This window comes from Metopolophium dirhodum, chromosome 1, assembly GCF_019925205.1.
Source record: "Metopolophium dirhodum isolate CAU chromosome 1, ASM1992520v1, whole genome shotgun sequence".
In the NCBI taxonomy this organism is placed as follows: domain Eukaryota; kingdom Metazoa; phylum Arthropoda; class Insecta; order Hemiptera; family Aphididae; genus Metopolophium; species Metopolophium dirhodum.
In genome coordinates this window covers 86325558-86351054 of record NC_083560.1, presented here as the reverse complement: position 1 = coordinate 86351054, position 25497 = coordinate 86325558, and the positions used below count along the sequence as shown (strand labels likewise).

Below are 25497 nucleotides of genomic sequence, written 5' to 3'. Positions count from 1 at the left end.
ACACTAGGTAGTTTAATCCTCGAGGGGACGTGCTCGTAGGCGGTTGTTGATTAAACTAATTATACAATATTATATATTATATCATATTATATGTATGTACATAGTTTTGTCGACTCGTACAGTTATTGTCACGTGTCCAGGGCTGGTTTGAGCTGGAATGATATTATGGGCAGCATATTCGTATTTTCTCGGTGTCACAAAAATTATTTTACAAAGTCTGCAAGTTTCCCCAAAAATACTTATGAATAAAATGATGGGTGGCTTGAGAAAAATAAAAATCAAATGTTGTAACGTGATCAAATTTCAATAAAAAATTAAAAAAGTGTTCCACCTTACAAAGAAATATAGATTTTGAAACTGAAAAGTAGCCTATGCAGTATGCACGTTTCATTCCACACTTCATGGATGTATGTGGTTCGAGCTGGTCATAAGATGACTAAAGTGTTAGGTAAAAAGTACATATTATGCACTTCTGTATATATTCAGTGGCGAAACCAGAGAGGTTTTTGATTGTAATATCAATCACAATTTGGTTTGTGTTCTATGTGGTATAATTTAATTCTTGAACTCCCACGCAATTTGTAAATCTTGGCTACGAATTCGAAAATTACTCACATTTAGGCTAAAACAAACTTTTGATGGTTACAACGAAAAATAGTCATTTGGTTTTTGTAAAACCTATGAAAAATATTATTATTTATTTCATTAGGTAAATCCATGTACTTGGTTCATTGATAACATAACGACAATACGATCACTGGATCAATATTTTTCCACGCTACCATGTTTTCCATGTTTATTACATTAATAATTACGATTTATATTATTATTTATCATTGTGTTGAATGGCACATAATACTTATAATTACGACATAATAAGCTATCCTATTATTGAATTACGTAATGAATCCTAATCACGCAGTTACGAAATCGGACGCTTCTTCCAAAACTCGTTTGATTATGTTAATACTGTTCATCCGTACGTTTGAAATTTAAATAAACCATATAGGTACTCACACGAACACACATAGGTTCATGGACATACGCAAACGGACGTGCACGTGCGAGAGTCAATCATATATATTAATATGTTTTAGTATATGGGAGAAAATCTAGGAGAGGGCTCGGTGTGTCGGTCATGTATATTAGAGATGACATTTTTACGTACATTTTTTTCTGGTTGTTTAGACAATAATATTTACGTTCTTCTATTGTCATTAATTACTGGTAAAATAGATACATTCTGATATTTTTGGTAACATAGCATCGAGGACATCCTCAGAAATCCGCCTTTCCTCCAGTAATTGTACATTTATGAAAGAAATAAAATAGTATAAATACGACATAATAGTATGGTGTGTATTTATAGTGTTAATTGATTGCTATATCAGCCCAAAAAAACCATAGTTAATTTAGTCAATCGTGATTTTAGAATGGTTGATATTTATTCTTTCCATAAATATATAAAAAATATTTTAAAAAGTGAAATTTACGTGGCAAGGAGATGTTGTAGTATGGAAATCAGTTTGACAATTTTAGCTACCTATTGATAATATAATGGTCAATTAAATTAGAACAACAGAAAATACTTTAGCTTAAAATTTAAATACAATTGTATTCATAATTCATAATTCTCACTTCACCTTTTATAGGTATCAACTAATATATTGTTAGATATGTTATAAATATTCATCTAGTAGTTTGAGCGGTAATTTCGTAATATTTTTAGTAAAATAAATTGATTGGTAAAATAGTCGTTATATTTACCACGGGCTTACTAAAAATATATATGAACAGCTGCGTTACCTATTCAAATCGACTCTACAATAGCAGTTGTATTTGTACCATAATTGAGTCAAGTATAACAAGTTAATATTATAAATATGTATCTGCTTTAAATATAAGTATATACTAATGAGTGATCGTTAAATTAAACATTAAAAAGTATTACAAAATACGTCTTTGCAAATAAAACAATTTTTACGAGGGATTTCAGTATATAAATTTCAAAATTACCTATACATAAACCAAACGATGGTAACAAGTTAAAATTCGTTACGTGATACGACAGAATGATAATACCTATTATACCAATGTCCAATTGTATGAGTTGTGACCCAGCAATGGCCAGTTTAAAAATGAAAAACCCAATACAAGTTAAATAAATAAAATTATACAGAAATATTTTAAAAACAAAAAAATATATATCGCTTAAAAATACTTGTTCACCATAGTATTTTAGCAGTTACCGGTATTTAAATATTCTTGTCACTATTAAGTATTTGTATTCAATAAATAATTTGTTAGCATTGAATGTAGGAACTTGTATCTATATAAATGAGACAGAGTTTCCAAATGTTCAATGAATAAATAACACATAAAAAAAATAAGATTTTTTTGGTAACTAAAGTTATGTAAAGTAAACTTTGACGAAAAAAAAAATGCAATAATAAGTTTACATTTATGATTAACAATTATTTTTGTTTCTATAGCTTTCACTCACCACGATTATACCCTATATACGTGAACTATTAGTGGGTAAACTGGATAAGTGCTCCTACCTATGACAAAATGTAGATGACTGCTGATTGGATTATAAACAGACTAGATGTAAGCTGTTTTATAAAGATTTTTTTTCTCTCTTCTATCTACGAAAACCGGTGAATTAGGCCTTTTTATACAGTCGGCGTTGGTATTTATTACACTTAATGTTTTAAAAAAATGAACAAATTACGCACGGTGGACCTCACTTGGGCTTAGAACCTCACCGGATTCGCTGACGGACGCTCTCGAAAAGTTGCCACCGAAACCGGTATCGGAATTTATTAGGATCGGCGGTCCGGCGGTTTAACTATATTTGAAACGATGTAAATATTATTTATGAACCTCGAACGCCCGTAAAAACATTCTAAACCGTATTATCCAAGCTATATGAACTGAACATTATTCATATATCATTATTATTATTATTATACCATTCAAATCCATATACCTATTAAGTATAGTTATTGTCCGCATTAATAATCCGAAAAATAGTTTTGACATTTGTACACGGAAAATGAATCTAAGCACTCGGCGATCGCTGCTTTGTTAATATCATATCTAATACTTTAACGCTACACCAATGATCTATTTTGCATCTTTATTATACATATTATATTAAACACATTTATGATTATGTACTGCACGCTGGGTCTGCTGCAGCAGAAAATCTTTGTGCCGTAGACCCCAAATCATAAGTCAGACCGACACTGACAGTAAATTACTATATATACAGTATGATCCATTTAAGTGTATACATTTATTCTTTCGAAAAGTTTTAACGTTTTAATATTTTATGTTATTGAAAATGTAAAAATAAAATTTTTGAAAAAAAATTTACTTCGTATAATGTTTAAGTTTTTACTTTTTTTTAATTTTACTATTAAAAAAAAGTTAAAAGTTTTAAAAATAATGACACTTAAATGGATCACCTTGTACAATATCGTTGTGTGGCGTATATGTTTTTTTTGAATCGTATGCGGCTTACGAAAAATTCGAACTACGTGTGGTAGTGTAATGTGAATAATGTGAATAATGTGGTACCTACCTACATAAAATATTACAATTTATAAAATATAAATAATAAATCTGCCTATAAATATACGTACGAAATATGTATGATATATTCGTATAAACAACACGAGTGGTTCTATAGGATTTAAATTACAAATTTCTTGATAATATAATATTATAATGTTACATAAGTAGTATTATACGTTATAAATATATATAGGTATACTTTATAGAGTATACATATTGAGAATGTTTTTTTTCAATTTTCAATAGTGTTTAGCAACTCTTTTCTCAAAACATTAATTCATTTTCGATCGCAGAGGGAGTTATTATAATAATATGTCATAACAAGTGGAAACATTTGAATTAATTTAACTTTAATTGAGTCACTTCTATTTATCCCCATTATTAGGTACCTACAAAGTCTATACGTATAATACAGGTACTTATACCTATCTTAACCCAACGAGTAATTAATTATTCACTTCCAGAAATATTACTAAATAGGTAATAATTTAATGCATTTTCTTCCGCAATAAGATGACGTTAATAAATTTAAATAATAGCATGTATGATAAATTGATAACTAATAAGTATATATTATTATAATAATTTGCGTTCAGTAAAATATTGAAGACCATATAATACAACGATATAGTCGTAATTATACGTTAAAGTTAAGTTGATTTCAAATTATAAACGTAACGCACAAATATTATATTTAATTAGTAACAATTAATAAAAAATTGTAATACATCTATAAAAAATTGAATATACCGTGATGTAGCCATGTAGGTTTATTATATAATATTATAATGCATATAACCTATAACCTATTTGATACCTTGGTACATAGAATTAGTGCATATAATTAATTCACTGTGGATTTTAATATTACCTGTTATTTATTTATATATACCTATCACATTTGTATAGATAAATTAATTTACTTCATTTAAAACTCTTGTCTCTAACACAAACCGGCTTTTTGAGACAAATTATTTTATATATATATATATTTTTTTTTTATTGGCTTAAGACTTAGACGACTGAGATCATTGCTTGTAAGGTTGATAGGGTTGGTACAGTGAGGTTGGAATGATTGAAACGGTTATGTTTATATTTAATTATTTTAAAAATATTATATCAACATTTTTGTTTATTTTTTTTTTTTTGGGGGGGGGGGGGATGAAAGTTACACTCAATCAGATAACTTTGAAATTATAAATATATACATAATTATAATATGGTATTCACGTACCCTTCGAATATAACAGCTATATAGGTGCACCTACTTCATGTAGTTACCTGCAGCAGTTACCACCATTACACGAACCGAAATCTATATTCCGACACAATAAAAAAAACATTATAATATATTATCGATAGTGTGTATCAAACATTGTGCGCTCGGCTATTGGATATCGGCTATAAATATTAAATACACTATACACGACAGTATATTATATTATAAATACGCACACACGCACGCACGCACGTTTAATAAACACGCATAATGCGTGCGTACGAAGGTTATTTTTATTTTACCGCAAAGAAACTTAATGTACCGAAAACTTATCGGGTATATCTAGTCACATATATCTAATAAATATATATATGTACGTTTAATGGATTTCCGCGATTTTTGCATTGTTGCAGAACGAAAAACCCGAGGTGAAACAGAAATGGGCGTCTCGGCTTTTAGGAAAGCTTCGGAAAGACATAACTCAGGAGTGCCGGGAGGATTTCGTGCTGAGCATAACTGGCAAAAAACCGGCCATGTGCGTGCTGTCCAATCCCGACCAGAAGGGCAAAATGCGGCGCATCGATTGTCTCCGGCAAGCCGATAAGGTATATTATACACACATAATATAGGTATACAAGGTATAACAATATTAACAATACAATTATGGAAAACAGTCAGATTTAGGGGTTCGGGCTGATACGTGACGAACCAAACACCGCGAAAACCGTTTCGAAAAATAATAATATACACATTTGCGCAACGAAAACCGCGGAAATATTATTATGTTTGAAATCATTTAAATTTTTAATAACAGTAGCTGATTTTTTTTTGATTTTTTTATTAGAAAGTTTAAATAAATCCACATTGTTTATACAATTATAATATAGTTAATGTCACTTAATTATTCTTGAATGGTAAAACTATATACATGATTTCATTGTTGTGTATTTAGAATTTGTTTACAAAATACCTATGATTATGTAAGCATAGCTATAATCTTAATAATATTGCAACTAACGACAAAATGTATCTAATTATAAGACAATAAATGCACGTCTTAAGTATAATTGATCGTAAATTAAGTACAAAATATAAAGAAACATGGAACTTTTTTTACGAATCAATCTTGAATATACTGATATAATAGTATATATAAATAACAAATAACTAACCCTTTTAATGACGGATTGTTATATTGATTTTCAATAACTCGTTTTATTTTAACCACCTTATAATTTTAACATACAATATAGGTAATATTTATTTTTTATTCTATTTTAACAAAACGTATAGGTAGGTAACGTATAGGTATAGTAACGTATAGGTATAACCTGTATTTTGCATGTGCTATCTTTATTCGAATTGATGATTAAAGAGTTAGATGATCAGAAGCTATACAATCGTTATTTCTTGTACAGTATACAATAGGTGTACATTTATAAATATTTATAATAATATTATTTATTATCTTTCAATTGGATGCAGTATGTAATAATGCCTTTTTTCAATTTAATATTCACTTAGTAATAAATTGCATTGATGTAATGAGATAACTTCACATTTGTGTTTTGGGAAAACTGCGATCAATTTAGTTTTATTTCTTCATCATATTTAGACGATTAAAGAACTCTAAAATAACATTTTAAATATACAATTCAGAATTCAGTAAGTCACATAATAGTAAAATCGGAAAATCGGGATAAGTATCATTAAACTATTTTTATACATGTCTTAGTTTTTCATCAATGATTATATCTATGGGATTGTTTAGACAAACCATATTAAATGCATTACTTAATATTGATGAATTTGAAATGTTTGATTAGTAATAATAGAAAACAACGATTTTATACTTAATCATTTTGTTCTTAACACAAAAATCAAAATCAACACTTAAACGCAAACTGAAAACCACTTTTCTTTCGATCAACCACCTAGTTCGTTACGTACCTACCTAGGAAGTATTTAGTATAATATTTATTTAAGTTCGGATAAACTCATAAGTTCATTTAGAATTAGATAGTTAAACTGGAATCAATTGAGCTTATTATAACAATATAGTATTTTCAAGAGCAATACATTTTTAATAAAAATATTCAAAGTTGTTTTTGATAATATTTTACATTTTTCTGCCATAAATCAAAAAGAAAAAAAAAGAAATTTATAAAACTCATACAATTTGAAGTCAATATTTTCCAAATAATTCTAAATAATCGACAATATTTATCTCCTTGAAAGTTAATATTAAAAATATCACACTTTTTGTAATGATAATTTCTTAATAACAAAATAATACAATTAACTTATCTATTTAGATGAAAACATGTGTGCAATATAAACATTTTTACATTCATTAAAATATTCAGATCGTAGACTAGAATACCTCATTTCAGTGAGTGAGTGAGTGAGTGAGTGAGTGACAGTAACTTTTGTGTCAACAATGTTGAACAGTTAAAATGTTTTAAATATATAGATAACTATAAAAAAAAAATTTTAAGTTTTTCAACAAAATCAACAATTTTGAAATTTGAATTATTCATTTTTATATAAATTCCTGAGTATATAATCTATGTAGGTATAGGATGAACGGCGATTTCAGCTTAGTGCAATGTGGAACGTGTTTGTCGGACGCGAGCATCGACGTAAGTGAAAATATAAACATAATATATTATATTTTAATATTAAAATCGTTAGATTTCGTTGAGATATAAAAAAAATACAAATTAGGATAAGTAATATACAACATTATATACTTAATTTATTTTTCGTACCTACTATAATATATAGGGCTAGGATTTATATGCAATAAAAAATGGTAAAATATGCAAAAATATGCAAAGTAAAAATATATTTTTAACTCTATTAAACATTACATCAATTTTGTATAAAAATTAAATATAAACAAATAATATAATTCAGTATTTTACCATTAGTTTTGATAATTTCGTTTGAAAATTCTTTCATAATTTTTTTTATTCAACACATTCAATTTGAACTTGGGCATTCTTCGAAATTGTTTATACAAACATATGATTTGTATAAATGTTACATTACATTTCAGTATTTCACGTGAAAAATTAAAAATGTTGTATTTACAAGTCAAACACGTGCCCACAACTCACAAGTCTATTAAGATATAATCTTATCTTTTATAACAGACTATTTTGCCAGTTTATAAATAGTATATTTATGACAAATAAAACAATAATTAGGTACAGATAGGTAGGTAAAAAACTACAATTTTTGCATTATTTTTTTTAGAAAAATATTTAAAAAAATTAATATTTTCCATAATAGCCAACTCGTTGGTATACATAACTGTCAACCAATGTATTTGGATTAAAGGAAAAAAAATATGATAATGCATAGAATTCCTAGCGTTATATAATATATATATAATAGCCTGGACTCGTATGGGTGCCCCAAATTTAAAACAAAGGTAGATGTTTTTATTTGTATAAGTCATATACTATAAAATTGCACAAAATACAAATATGTAAAGTAAATAATAAAAATAACTGGAAAAAACTCATTAAAATTATAAAAAATAAAAAAAAAAATTTTAAAAACACACTTTTCCATAAAAACATTTAAAAAAAAATTTTAAAAATTGCACTAAAAAGACAAAAATAATTCTCTGTACTTAAAAATAATGAAAAATTTATTGATGAAAAATTTAAAAGTGTGTGGTGCTCATACACTTGACATATATTCCCAGTCACTATCTTATAAACATGATTGAACAAAGAAGTGTATGTGAGACTTTCCTTGGCTTTTAAATTTTTCATCAGTAAATTTTTCATTATTTTGCTCTTATACTTGACATATACTGCCAGTCACTATCTCATAAACAGGATTGAACAAAGAAGTGTATGTGAGACTTAGCTCGGCTTTTAATGTTTTGTATGATGCACCACACACTTTTAAATTTTTCATCAATAAATTTTTCATTATTTTTAAGTACAGAGAATTATTTTTGTCTTTTTAGTGCAATTTTTAAAATTTTTTTTTAAATGTTTTTATGGAAAAGTGTGTTTTTAAAATTTTTTTTTTTATTTTTTATTTTCTACTTTTTAGTTGAAAGTAAATATTTTTATTAAACGTTTAAGAAATATGTTATCCGGTGTTTTCGGTACCTATATCAGAATACCGGTATAATGTTATTTGGTAATAATTACCGTTGTTACCATAGATATTATAATAATGGATAGGACACGCCTATACTTGCTTCGTAAGAGGTTGCGGTTTTTTTTGGGGAAGAGAGAAAGTTCAATATCTGCGAGAGATATTACGGCGACGTCGTGGGGACAATCCTTTTTTTTTTTTTTTGGTCCATGTCCCAAAATGACAACGGATTATTGTATTGTCATCCAAGACCAAGGTCTATACCAATTTTCAGAATTTTTCATCTTCAAAAAGTGCCTCAAATCGAGCGCGCAAGATTTGATCACAGACAGACGTGAAACCAAACTTAAGAAAAGTGTTAAAAAAGCCCCATTTATGACACATTCTACATTTGAAACTAACCGTAGATTTTATCTCTGAAAGCAGTGAGGAGCAGTAGGCCTCGACAAATCGGTATAATTAGAGTGTACATTCTGTTAATAGGTGCATTAACTGTCTAAATTATCGTTATAATATAGATCCTGCGTGCATAATTTGGTCGTAAGCTCCACGGTGTTGAAGGAATATTTTTAATGTCTGTACTCGGTACCAGCTAGTAGTAGTGCAGCCCCACTTAAAATGTGCGCCACCCTTTTTACAGTCATCCGCTCAACGGGCATCAATTACCATTATTATTATTATATGTATGTAAATATGACACCAGCTATTTCCGTTATCCTCAATTGCATCGAATACTTTTTATTCGTAAAAAAATATTTCATAATTAAATTTAAAATTAAATCAGTGTCCCTATAGTACGGTACCTATTATATTAAATACGAAACATTTTTATTTAGATTTTTCCAACAAACTTCGTGACTAATGTGACTAATATTACGTTTAGTACTTTTAGTCGATAAGAACCTGTTCAAGTATAATATGTATATATTCGATTAAATATAATAATATAACTAAAATAAATGATTCATGAATTTTGATATATTATTATAAGACGTATAATTCGTTAAACTAGTTACTAGAATAACGTTTTTACATTGTTTAATGCCGTCATTAAAATTCGTACTGCATTTTATCAGTGCCATACTGATGAATGATGATGTCGTACTGTACACAATTTTATACGTCGGCTCGCTGTAACAATACCGAATAATAATGTAATATCTCTTGCCGACGCGGGCGAGGTGAAGTGTTGCCGATTATAAAACTCATTTTATATGTCGGTACACGCATATTCTTCTTTTTTTATTTCGAATTTTAAGTGTAGGTGCATCTTATTATTTTTGTTCTGTACTTAAAATAAATGGTCATGCTGTGATACCACCTACAAAAGTATTTTGGATTATAAACTGTTCAGAATATAAAATTCCTTCGGTGGCAAGAATATTAAATTCACAGTACAAGTAATAAGTATAACATACGGATATGTACTCGTATATCAATTGCAAATTTCAAGAACCTATTTGCCACAATTAAAGTACCACGAATTATATATTATTTCTATTTTTTAATGACAAAAAGTTTCGTACTAGAGGAGCTTCGGTGTATTTTTATTTTTTAAAAACGTTACGCTCGTTGTTGAAATATTATCGCTGAACTAATTGATGATTTAATAATAAAAATAGCGTCCATATACGCATAAATGCATAATATATAGGGCCAAAACTGCGTTGACTAAAACCGACGGCAGGCTACTGCTTTTCCCACATCACGTCACCTCGTAGGTACATGCTATATTATTTTTCATTTATTTTTTTTTATCGTTCTTCGTCGTTGTCGACACTTTTTACACATTCAGTTCACGTGCCATGTTGCCGCCGCCGCCGCCGCCAACGTGTTCCGTTCTCACAAAAACGCACGCCCGACGACCCAACGAGCACGTCGTCGTCGTCTCAACCGATACCCACGCCGTACTTAAAACATCGTGTTCAGTCTGTTTCCTTCCTCCGTGCGCATACGACACGTCCTCAGTCATTACACCGGGATGGTGACGATGGATATTATAGTGCATTCAAAGTGATAGGAAGGGGGATAGCATTAGAGAAAGAAGTTTGACATAACAATGATAATGTGATTATTTATAATACGACCACATCGTTACGATCGAACGCAATTTCATTTTATTGTAATCCTCATAAAATTTTACAAATTCGATCTTCGTTAGATCACGCTTTAATAAAATCTTAAATACACAACCAAAATATTGTTTAAAATAGTTATTGTACTGATTACATTAGTAAAATGTTTTGTTTCGACGAAATCTAGCGACGAACAAACTGCAACGTCAAAATATATACAATAAAAAAACCCCGGGAAGTATAAAAAAAAACGAAAGGGAGGAGAAAGTTAAAAATCATCACATTCTCGCGCGTCTTTTGTAGAAACTATACGACACGAGTACAACAGTAATTTTTCAAAGCTTTGATCACATCGAAGTTTTATTCAGAATTTCCTTGAGCCGTACATGATTGTTATTTGTTTTTATTGAGCCAACGTAGTTTTTTCCCGTCACAAAACCTGTCTTGTCGGTCGGGTGAACGGACATTGTATATAATAATATAATATTATGTATATTTTAAATTACTTAACGCTCCTATTCATATTTTTATTTTTCATATTAGTTGAATACATTATCTTAAACTCGTACACATTTCAATTATTTTCAAACCTTTTATAGAAAAATATATAGATGGCCAATAAATATATACAAACGTAAATTTCCTATATCTCGTTGGTAAAGTACTCAGATGTATATATTAATATAAAATATGTGATTATTAATTAAGTGATTATAATGCAATAAATATTCGATAGCATGCAATGGAAAATGAAAATTATGTTTGACAAGCCGTTGCAATTAATTGAAAAAATACCAGACCACCAGTTACATATAGATAGTTGTATTAACCTTGTCTTAATTATGTAGAAATAAAATAATAAAATACACAATAAATAATACTAATAATAAGACCTCGCCACCTCGGTGAGAACACCGTAATGAATGTATGACCTATCAATCAACCATATTATTATCGTTTTATACAATTCCTTCTGTACGTCATTAGAAGGTCAGTATATTAAGCAACCCTTCAACACTAAAATTGCAGGAGTTCTCAAAAAAAAAAACACTAATTTTGTACCACTTAATTTTTTCAATATATTAAATGTGATAAATGAATGTAATTTAAATGATATTAGCAGTATTCTGATGAGTTGTAATGGTTTATCATACTGCTAGCTATATGAAGATTTATTTTCTGATTTTTGTCAAATAATATTATTATGTGTTTATGCGTATAAATGTTATAGTTATACACTCACATAATATTGTTTATAACTGTTAAATTTTATAAAACTTTTTTATTAATAATTATTTATCAATACATTTAAAATCAAATAATTTACATTTACATTTTCCAAATAAAAAGTAAAAATTATTGCTGATTATTGAATTTTGGTTTCTTATTAAAATTGCATTCAGTCGTTATGATATATGTATAAATACTAATTTCACTTAACTTCACAACACTTAATTTCACTTACATACTACTTGTTATACCTACTGGTAAAAGCAGACCTACGACAGTGGTGTACCCGAATAGCCTATCTACAACGCCGTCTGATCATAATTTATTGTTTAAATGATTCTGACGTGATTCTTTTTAATAATCAAAAATATATTTATCTCTACGATATACATTATTATATAGGTGACATCTATAAATTAATAAGGCTTGTTAATATTAATAATTATTATTTTTTTTATCAGAATATCTGAAAATATTGTGAACCTCAATAATATAATACTTATTTAATAGCCGTGAATATAATTCACAACAATAATTTTAACAGACTATAATGTGAGACTTTTTAATGGTATATCGCGATATTGTTTTTATAATATCTATCAATTTCTTCAGTATACCAACTTGTAACTCGCATTCCTAAATGTCTTTTTTATCCCGGTTTTTACTTTAAAATTCTCCTACAATTCGTTTAATGAAGTTCGCCAATGAGAACCCGACTTCTCAATAGCCTAGTCAGTAGTTTCTCTTGATTATTTTTTTCATTCATCAATATTTAAAGTACATAATCAAACATAATATATTATGTACTATTTTTTTTATTTTATGGATTTGCCCCGTACCGCATAAACAAATTAATACTCGTGATGCAGAAACATTCCATACTATAGTGGCGAAACTGTGTGTGTCAAATTAGCACAGAATAAATTAAAATCAAATATTACTGTTAAAATAAAAGTTCAAAAAATTGTAGAGTCAAAGGGTTGTGTTCCGTTTCAAGAGTTGTACTAGAGTACTTAGAACATTTTAATCGTATCTCCCCCGCCCGTCATACCACTATTGGAGCTTCAGAATTCAGATACGCCACTGGATACACGTATATATAATAATATTATAATATAACACGCGTACATAATATTATAATATTTATAATAATAACAACAACATTGTATAAAGTGTACAGGTGCAGAGATTCCGGTCGTAAATCGAATCCGATAGCAATAAATCAGGTGCCTGTATAATAATATACACTACAGCAGGCATATTATAATACGCGTTTGATGTAGGTACATCGTCTTCGCCATCACGCGCGTCAGGTATAGCTTATTATACGTCCACTGGCGTGCGTTATATTATATTGTAAACTGGGTATTTCGCTGCACTGCAGACGTATACCGGGTAACCCATACCTATACATGCTCGTGTACGCATTATATAGGTACGTGTATATAATAATATTATACCTATAATGTATTCGAAAGGAGAACAAACGAAAAAAAAAAAAAATAACACGTACATAAAAAACGCGTCTCCCGACGACGTGACGTTTTTGGTTTACAATATTATGCCGCCGTTGTAGTAGGTTATACGACGTTTATATGTTGGCGGTGTGCGCATGAACGTTATGCATATTATTTCGCTCTCGTTGATGGGATGTAACGCTTGTAAATCAAAAGGGCGCTGGTGGCGCGGTCGTCTCGCGGTGCCTATGCTGCGGTCAGTTCCGTTAATATTTTATTTTTACCCGTTTCTTTCTGTTTTACACAATCGACTACATAATATTGCGATACATCGGCAGCTACGTACGCCTATACACACGCGATAATATACGCAATGATGATATTATGCACCGCCTGCATAGGTACGATGATGGGTAGTATTAGAGTCACCGTCTTTTATCGTTATTTTGAGACCCCGCGGGTGACGGCGTGTCGGATGCAAAACAAACTCCATATCGCTACAACGTGATAATATTATTATTATTATTATTAATATAACTCATTATTCGTGTTACAAAAACATATATATATATTTCAAGTGACAATTTTGACGACCAGCTCCGAGCAGTACGTATAAACATAAAAAGTCCGGCGAGTTAAGTAACAAAACTAACTTGAAATATTTGTCAAAGTGGAGAATGTTAAGTTATAATAGTTAAAAGTTCATAAAAAATACATCATGTAGGTAACTGTGAATTTTTAAAGTTAATATGAAGAAAAGTATTAATATAAGTTAATTAATTATTTTTGATAAACAACTGAGTACCACATAGCAGTTGGGTAAATATCAATTTTTACTTTAAATTTGTATTCACTAAACATTTTGCCAAAAATATATCTTACATTATCCTTATTGCACACAATCTCTAGTGGTTTAGGCAACATATCAAATTAATTATTAAATCCATAAATATTAATTATTTGTTTATATTAATTTAAAATCATTGATTAAAGTAGGCTTTAACAACAAATTAATTAAATAATTTTATTTATTAGAGCCAACTACAATTATATAGAATATTATGTATATGCATGATTTAACTTAACGTAATATTTTTCAAATCAACTGACAAAGATAAGTTATTACATGGATCCAACTAGATACCTAGTTAAGTTATTAAGTTAACTGAAAAATTAACTTTATAACTAGGTAGTTAGAATTTGGCTAAAAAACTTCTGGGGAGGGAGGAATTCCCTTGTTCCCGCCACCTCAAGTATGCCACTGGACTACTAAAGTGTCAAGAGTGTATTATATTATTTCGCAAATACGTAATTAATTTGCATCGTTTATAAATAAACTATACTAATAATAGTTTTGGGAAAAAGTTTGTGGACTATTTAGGCCCAACTGATTTTAATTCATTGCCGCTGTAAATAAAAAAATCTATTTCTATTAAGAGGATGTCAGCGCACTATTGGTTTTCTCTCTCTGGCTCACGCGCAACATAGACAAAACGCATATGCGCAGAATCGTTTTTTCTATGTTTAAAGTAATCATAGAGTAAAATCACCCATTACAATATTATTCTCTATATTTTTTGTAATGGGTGATTTTACTCTAAGATTACTTTAAACATAGAAAAAACGATTCTGCGCATATGCGTTTTGTCTATGTTTCGCGTGAGCCAGAGAGAGAAAACAAATAGTGCGCTGACATCCTCTTAATAAGAATAATTCTATAACTAATAAAAAAGATATTGTTAATTACTTATAACTTGAACTTAAGTGTATATTTTCTAGAATTTAAGTATTTAATATTGTTGGTAATCACAAATTTAGTTTGTTTAAGTCTTGTTTATTTAATCTTTTCATTTTTATTTTTCTTTGTTTTCTAAATATTATATTATATTGTACACTATCAACTCATCTACCTCACCACAAGCATTGCTTAATGAGGTAGATTAATTAATAATTTATTGTTACATTGTTACACTGTATGTGATTTCGTTGTTTTAATAAATTATTAAATTTAAATTTAAAAAAAAAAAATCTCATTTAATAAAATAATGTGATATGTAATATTCATGGTTATATAATATTATACGTCTACAAGATTTGATGTACGCAGAATTATATTACTATACATATAGGCCTTAATAGAAAATGTTTAATTCCACTGTTAGGCATAGTATACAGTGAGATGGTAAACGTATATACCTATACATTTCACATTATATTCTATAATATATTAATATGGTAACTAGTCATCAAAATCATAACTTTATAAAGAAATGTCTACTACATTTTCAATTTAGTATTTATTGTGCTTAAAATGTTTTTGTTCTATAGGCTGCTAATATAATGACTCTTAAGGGTACTGGTACGAAAGAATTTATTATTAATAAACTAAAGTTTAAAACTCAGCAAAAAATTATGACAAGTAGATACTATTCAGTAATTAGAACCGTGTTGAAATTTGAAATAAATTATAAACTAGTGCAAAAAATTATTCGTAATGAGTAATATATTTATAGTGTGTTACCACTGGGTATCCTCCTTAATTTCATGGTTCATGTTGATCCACTTTTATTTGAAACCTACTCATTGTACAAAAAGATGTATAGATTTTAGATTTATTTCAATATAATAAAAAAAAAAATGAGTAATATTATAACTGCCGGTATAGATACAGAAACCAAAACTTAAATTAAAAAGCTAGGTAGTAAGAAATAATTACTTCTTAAATATATTGGATATATATATCCAAACGTGCAATGACAAAATAAATTTTATAATTAATTTCAAAACGAAAATCGTAAAACGCCGAATAAGCAAACGCGTTGTATAGTGTCATAGCCCATAGGAATTTAATATATAATATACAACTGATGTTAGCTCACCTCCGAACGACAACACCGAATAACATCTATACACACAGTCAAAAGAAATGTCAATTAAAACCGTGATTTAAATAACACACACTCACTCATATACATATAATGGTATGTATGTGTATATAATGTCGTCTACTATATAAATCTTACGGACGGAACACATTTTCTGGGTTTGATTGCACTCAATCTTGTCCGTCCGATCTCATTATAAAATGTTAATTTCGAATACGACACTCATTACTGCCGCAATGTTACCGTATATACGTGTTGCAATAATCGGTTTAAAAATACAATAACTAATTATATTATACATTTTCGATCTCTGGTCGGCTCGTCTTCTGCTTCTCCGCTCTCTCCACACCGAAACCTAACAGAGTTCATGAGTCTCGTGAGCGCATATAAGAGTGTGCGTCACGTGTGTGTGACGTGCGTGCGTATGTGCCTTCAGGAGAAATACATCGAAGGTGGCCTGCTAATTTACGAACCAACGAGGTGTCTGTCGCATCCAATTAGCGAAATTTATTGTCCATTACATTTTAGTGTTACACTGATTGTGAAATACAATTTTTATTTCACCGACCCGCAACCGTGGGTACTGTTTACATATTATAATACGAACGGAAATACTACACGACGACCACATCATTATTATTATTTTTATTATAAGTTTATTTACGGCGACGAGTCAAATAATATTATAATATTGACGACCCCGGTAAACTACGCATAGTTTGGTCGCGGTTTGAAACAAAACCCGTACCCAGCCATTGTCCATAAATATGTATACAGGACGATTCACCAAACATGATAACTCTCATTTTTTTTTTCTTTAATAATGAATTCATTTAAAATTTAAATTCTAGTTTTTTAATTTTTAAGTACACATACAATTATATATAAGATATTTAAATTTTATATATCATTTAAGGAGACTCCTGTAGAGATACAAACTTTTAAACGAAATATTTTACTGCAGATGATTTTTTGGACAATTTTATTTTTATGTCCCTAAATTTGATCGCGTAATTTCTGAGTTATTTGAATGTATAGTAGTCATTTGAAATGATTTTACTAAAATATAAAATAAATGTAATGTTAAATCTAGTATTTATTAAACTCAGATGATTTTTATCGATTATAAAACGTTAATGAATTAATATTTATTATTCTAATTCTCAAATTATCGTAGTCACTAGTGCTCCGTATCTTTCAAACCTGTTATATCCTTAGTACACAATGTTAAATAACTCAACAACTACTTGTTCAAACTTCAGTTTATATTTAAAAAAGTCACCGGATTAACAATTTATAAGAAAAAGTAATACTTATTTGAAAAAAAATTTTGGTATAGCCACAGCACACTCTTTAAGTGTTGTGAAAAAATATAAGTAGGTACTTGAAAACATGGTGTTCAAAATTCATAAAATCAGAATTTAAAAACATGGGGGGTGAGAACTTACAATTTTTAGGGAATCACTCTGTATACACTTATCTATAGTATGTATATGAATTACTTACAACATATAGCAAGTTCGGTGTAGTGACAGGAAGTCATTAGAAAATTCGAATTTGACCTTTAGCGATTTTAGCCACTACCCGCATCGTATATTATTGTATATAGCGTTCAGGTCGTTGTACGGATTTATTTTGCAAAACGCATCGCTCCTGCTGGGTTTTGAGTGTACATCGTGCGTGTGTAATATGTATATATTATACATACACATGTGAAGTTATTACGTTTATATCGTAGATGTTTCGTATAAAAAAATCAGAAAAATACCATCAAAACACAACTATATTCATTCTTAGTAATATGTTTTATTATTATGTCACGGAACAAAGTACGCACACAATATAATATTATATTAGTATATTAATATTACATTCAATCATATTCCGTTTTTTTCATGTAATTTTGTTTTATTTTTTTCATGTGACGACACAAATCGACACAATCGTAAAAATCCATTAGACATAGGTATATTATAATATAATTGATACCTGTTGTTTTTAATTTACTATCGTAACATAGATGTACGCAAATTTATTTTCAATTCAACACTGTTTAAAGTAACAAAAAATAAAAATATCAATTTTCCACAGGTATCATTATTAATAACCTTTCATAGGAAACTGTATTTAGAAGAACAATATATAAATTTTTTTTTTTTTTTGACATTTATTAAGAAAATATACAATCTGTAAGGTTTTTTACAATAGGCATATATGCGGTTTTTATGTGATTTTAACGTGAGTTGACATGATTTTAAGGAACTACCCAACAGTAGTACTTATGGCTTGAGGGAATATATAAATTATTTTTGTTTTTGTATTTAAATGGATTGTTTTTTATTATGTGAAAAAAATCTAGTTCTAGGCCGGGGAAAAAATCAATTCAATATGGAATACAAACGGACCATCCAAACCTAAATCTCTAACCCTTTGTCCGAGGTTTAAAAAAATATTAAAAATCACCTGCGATAATTACTTTATCATTATTACAATTTTGAGAATTATGAGAAAATGAAAACTTTTAAATTATTATACAATATAGTTTGTGTAATTTGTTAAAGCTTTAAATTGGATTGGCAGTATAATAGGATTATTACTGTTGAAATTGTTATAATATCTGTGTTAAAGTTTTAAACAAAGCTGACATTTCGGATACGTCATCGGAGAGTTCATTTCATATGTCTTTAGCTGAATTTAATCGTCATATGATGCGTTCCGTATACACACGAACTACATTGGTACGCATTGTTAAAAACGGAGGGGAGTGATGAGGGCTGGAAATAATGTCCGAGCGCTGATAGGGATCATAATATAATAATATAAATGCAAACGAAGCGTAACATTTTTTGGTGGTTCGCAATTCGTAAAAACTTATATTATCCTAATGCCCTCCAACTGTGGTGTCCCTTAATCTGTCAAGGGTTGTGTACGACTGAACCACTGTTATACGCAACAACTATGTGTATTTCTTGTATATTCAAAGGGTCTCGTCAATCAAACTTTGAATGCAAAGCGAAAATCAACCGTTTGTTGGGATTCTCTACCAGAAATGTCTGAATGACTCCTATACTAAAGTCCTACATCTAATGCGGTATTATTGCATAGGCTGTTTAGGCTAATAATTATATTTTGTATTATAATTATTGCTAATTTTTAATATCTATAAATATGGTAGTGTATATCGTTTTTAATTTAAACATTTTAACTTGAAATACTTTTGTTATTTTATAAATAGACAAACAATAAAAAATATATTTGGACTCTAGGATCAGGTGCTTAGATTTAATGTGTATGTGCTATTTGTATATAATATATACTAGGTAAAAAAAATAATTATATGTGAAAGTATATAAATAATATTTTGCCATTTTGTATATTTCCGTACCTATAATACACCTCTGTGGCTGGTGTCCTGTTTATATTATATATGACAATACCCATCTTGCTGCAGTGTCTATAGGCAATCTAGCTGTCCAACCGTTGACGTATGATGTTTAACAAATAACTTACTGAAACATATCCAATAAAAGTATTGTCAGGGGTTATAATAGGCGGAAAAAATCTTAATTCGTTTCTGCCTACTTGTGTATAGAATTATAGAATATTATAATATAATAATATATTATGTACGATTCTGTTAAAACCGACAAATCACCGCGTGTTACAGGTATGGCGGCTGGACCTCGTCATGGTGATACTGTTCAAGGCGATCCCACTCGAAAGCACGGATGGAGAACGGTTGGAAAAGTCACCGGAGTGCACACATCCCAGCCTGTGCGTGAACCCTTACCACATCAACGTGTCCGTCCGTGAGCTGGACTTGTACTTAGCCAATTACATCAATAGTCACGGTAAGCACGTTTTATATTATATAAATTCAATATAAAGTAATAATAATAATAAAACCAATAATCCAATTAATAAGTATAATATTATATTATATTGAATTGTTGGGCATTAAGCCATTTAGGATTGTATTATATAGTCATATGGGTGTATTAAAACCTCAAATATTTTCATCAGTTATAGATGTAATCATTCCTAAAAAGATCGCCACCCGAAAAATGGTACCCCTTGTCCCCCTTAAATACGTCCCTAGGTGTATCAATAATAATAATATTATTAAATAAACCTTATTACTTTTAGGCTGAGGATTATATAAGCCCTAAAAATGTCTGCTAGTATGCCTTAATATGTTACTAAAATACGTTAAACAAAATTAAGAAATTCTAATGTACCTTTTTAAGAAATATGATGATATCTTAAACTAAAGTTGAATATCAAATGATCTTTTAAAATAGTTATTATTCAAAAAAAATTTATTAATGGCTAAAAGTTAAACTAATTTTATCTAAAATCAAAAAATTAGTAAAATAAGCTTTTGTTTTTTTTCTTGTAATTAATTTCAAAATGTCATTAAAATAGACAAATTCATAAAATTTGCAAAATATAATCTTACATACAGGATTATGAAACTTATTTTGGTATAATCTATCTATGTTTTTGAATAAAAAAATGCAAATGTATATAAATATATTCCTATACGTAACAAAACATATATATGGCTATTATACAGTTCTCTGCGTTTATAAATATATATAATTTTTTTTATTTACACAATTTATTTTCAAGCTGGCTTACAATAATACGAAAAAAATAATCTGTATGTAATTTTTACTCCGGCTTTCACATGTTGATCATAATACACGCGTGTATAAAATATGAAATGTATGGGGGAAAATGGAATTATTTTTAATTTTTACCAATATAAAGAGAGGTAAAAAGCCATTATTAAACTCTGTTTAATAAACTATAATAATAGTATAGTCCGTAAACTCAATGTCATCATGTTATATAAGACGTGATAACACGGTGTTTCCAAAATATACGAAACATTGCAATTATTATGTTTTCCAAAATTCATATTTCTGTTTCCAAATTTAATTCAACGCCATAATAATTGTTAATGTTAAATACTCAACGGACCTTTCATTATAGGCAAAAGCAAAGGTAAAAATGGTGTATAAACACTATGCAGGTATTGAATATAATATGTACTTTATTGGTATGGCTTTTGTAGTTTAGTTAAATTAATATCCGTCCCATTAAATCATACGAATTTAAAGATAATATATAGATATGTCGTCCACCTAAAACGTACAGACTAAAAATGTATATTTTTTTCGTTTCGTTTTTCACGTAGGTAATTGTATTCTTTATTAATATGATGAGACATGTACATTTCAATTACGTAGTCTACAATAATATTGCGTATATTATAATACATATTATGCGTATTTTAAGTATAATATTGTGTGGTACTATTTCCGTTGTCGTACGATTGTGGGCTTTATGTCATTTACTATTATCGAGATTAAACCACTGTATGTATTATACATTTACGGGGATTTCGATTATTATTTTTTTTTACTACTTTCTCTAACGCATCATTTCGTAAAAATCATTTTGATATTCAGGGTGTTAGAGCGTTACTAACTTTTAAACACTATATAATATATATCTATTTAATATTTAGTTTCTTCTGAAAATTCTGTGTATGGGTGTGAAATGTTAATCGATTCGAATAAATGTTATAATACATGTAATTTAGACAGTAGGAGATGGGTAGGTAACATAGCTGATTATGGCTCTCTTTCTTTCTCTTTCTCCCTAGCACTCTCTCAATATATTTTCTTTTTTTTCTAACTCTTTCGCTAAATGTCTGCAACGTGTAGTTTTCGATAAAGGGTATTATTCTTCGTCCTCTTCTCCTACGCCTGCTCAGCCGGTTCGATGAGAATAATATAAACTGTTGCCAAATGCTTGCGCGAGAACCGCGACCCGCCACAGTCATTGGTATTCGATCAAGCATGTCCTCGTGTATATACGTTCGTATTTTTATGTATATGTATATCGGATACGTAATATTTTCTCCGGCTTGAGTATTGGGTCTCACGCGGTTGGTCGGTCGGAATACTAACCGACGTTCTGGCCCGAATCACACGTCTAATTTATAACGATATGTCGTCTCTCACAAGGCTCATAATTAGGGCAAGGACACGCCACGGCTGGTCGCGCACCTAGAAATGGTTAAAATCGCCACCGTTATAAACGGAATAACAATGATAGTGATGGTAATAATAATAGTAATAATAACATATTTTATAATATTATATTATTCTAATGCATTCCGTAGATCCGCGACGGCGTGTGAGCGACGTGACTACGGTTGTATATAAACGCGATGCATTATATATTATTTATCCGTCGCCAGTAAAATTTGAATTCAAATTATGTATACGCTCGTCGTCCTATACCGAACCGGACCGCGTCGGTGAGAACGGTTATATTGTCATTACTCATTCTCTATTTATATATATATATGGGAACTATATAAGTTTTTAGTACTTAGTACGTACGTAAGCACGACGAAGCGAATAAAATTTTAATATCGCGGACGTGTGATCGACCACAATGCGTATTATTATTATTACTATTATTATTATTATTGTCTATAGGTACAAGTTGAGTTCGTATAGTACAACGTACCTATATTTTAATGATATGACTTGTAAAGTACTGTACATGTATTTTTTGTGAGTTTGATGGTTTTCATTTTAACCAGAGACAGGGGAGGATACCTCAATAACAGTCGATATTGCTATCGTGTAACCTTATATAATGGTTTTACTATGTTCAGCATTCAGCATAATATTTCACATTTCCGCCTAAATCAATGTGACGATCTGTACTCAAATATATAATAATATTATATAGTAATATTATAATATTTAATAGTTAATAAACCTAAATATTAATTAATAATAATTAGTACCTAATTATAGTAGATAGGCGGGCATCTAGTATTTTATTGTCGCTCGAAAACGATATTGATGACGTTCAATGTTAAAGTACGCAAAAACATTAGGCACCTATATTTGATATAATTTGATATAGGTACTCAACTGTATCCCAACAATCCAATTTAATATAATACTATAATAAATAGAGTACTATATGAACTTATCACGTGTGTTTGTGTGTGTGTGTGTGTGTGTGTGTGTGTGAGTGTGAAATTTATCGTGTATTATTCGTGTGCTCAAAATTTTACTCAGAGGTTAAACCAAAGGGGTTATGTTAATACGTTGTACATAGTGGTATTTTTATGGACTAAACATAGGTATATATAGTATATACGTAATATATTATTGAACTTCGTGAATGACCTACAAAAGGGCTACAGTTTGAAAAAAAAAAACTGAAGCTAATAATGCAGTTGGTTATAAAATAAATTACGATATAAAAGCCATTCAAAAAATAACCCTAAGTGCATTTTCGTAATGACTTATATACTTTTGTCCCGAGCGTATTATATAATAATATTCTTTAGACATCCGTGCGGACCTTTTAAAAAAAACCTTCGCCGTAGGTGTGCAACGCTTAGTTTATAATATATATAGGTATTATATATTATATTTTTTTTGGGGGGGGGGGGGAGAGGTCGATATCATTACGACGAGTTCGGGTAAAGGTCGTTTTGGCTGCTTCACTCTAGTGACAATAAAAAACAGAGGGTACTTAGGATTGGAGCGCGGAGCCCTTGAAATCGGTTCCGTCGGAGACACAGCAGCGCATTATAAAAAAAACATTTTTCCGTTTTCTTTTCGAGCAAAATTTGCATAATATTGTAGGTAATAATAATATTATAATATACGCACATCAAAACGCCTTGCCATTCCACATAATAATGATAATATTATTATCGTGGACCACTAGAAAACCCGACCCCGCGATCATCGGTTTCAATCACCAGCGCGGTTGCTCTTCACTGCCGGTACGGACGTTGTTTCGGTGCAAGTGGTTTTATACGTAAATAATATTAGATTTTATTAAAATGTGTTGTACTTGTTAGTTGCTTTGTAACAATAATTGAATACGTCAATACGTCTACAATAGCTAATAATATGCTCGTGGTTGGTAACATAAAAAAAAGATCATTTAATTATCCTATATTTTTATGACCTCGTGCATTAAATGAGGGGTACGTTCGTCTCTCGATTCCCCCCCCCCTCTCCCGATCGACAATGACTCTAGAAAAATGTTACAAATCGTATCGTCGCTTTCCCACTTTTCCACCCGTAACTAATATACAACGGCGTGGGGTTCTGCTTTTCAGCGTCCGTCTCCACACGGCGATAACATCGTAATGCTATATAATATTATATATATATATATAGCCATATTATCATAATAATATTATATTGTTATAAAACAATGCATACATATCTGTGTGCACGCGTGTACAACACGTGTTGTATACGTACACACACACACACACACACACACACACACACACACACACACACAACGACGCACCGTGTGGTGAGCGCAACGAAATAATTAAAATGAATAAAAAAAAATTATTGAAATTTGTATTCCTGTCTCGGACAAGACGACAATGATGTCTTTATTCATATTATTATATATAAAATAATAATATAAAAGTGCAATCACAATATCATAAGGTTGTCACGAACGTTAGATCCCACGCCGGTCGTTGACCACTTCGGTTAGTATTTTGATAAATTCGTGTGTGACCTTCTGCACGGGACAAAAATATAATATAATATCCGTAATCGCGGCGAGCGCAATCCGTCGTCGATGTTCAAATTAATTTAACATGATCTTCAATAATATGATCATAACGTGAAATTTGAATCTGCAGACTACTTGATGGGATAAAAGGCTGGTCATGTATATATTGAAGTTTTAATTTTATTGTTATTGCAACCGATCTGAATATGTGTTTTTTTGTCACTTTTCAGAGTGAGGAAATAGAAATTTGAATTGAAAAATGTTAGGAGATTTGTGGCTTTAGATATATATTGGGACCCATATTATCTAAATAATGATGGTTTGATTAT

The 25497-nt window shown here is 29.6% G+C and overlaps 1 protein-coding gene across 6 annotated transcripts in view; it reads left to right on the top strand.

The window, feature by feature from the left end:
- LOC132933505 (nuclear factor 1 X-type) overlaps positions 1-25497 on the top strand; it is a 155409-nt gene that overhangs the window by 79861 nt on the left and 50051 nt on the right. For all 6 annotated transcript variants that reach the window (XM_060999777.1, XM_060999775.1, XM_060999774.1 and 3 more), the window contains exons 3-4: positions 5215-5406; positions 20241-20424. In XM_060999777.1, the coding sequence (XP_060855760.1) occupies positions 5215-5406; positions 20241-20424 (376 nt within the window). The remainder of the gene's footprint in view (positions 1-5214; positions 5407-20240; positions 20425-25497) is intronic.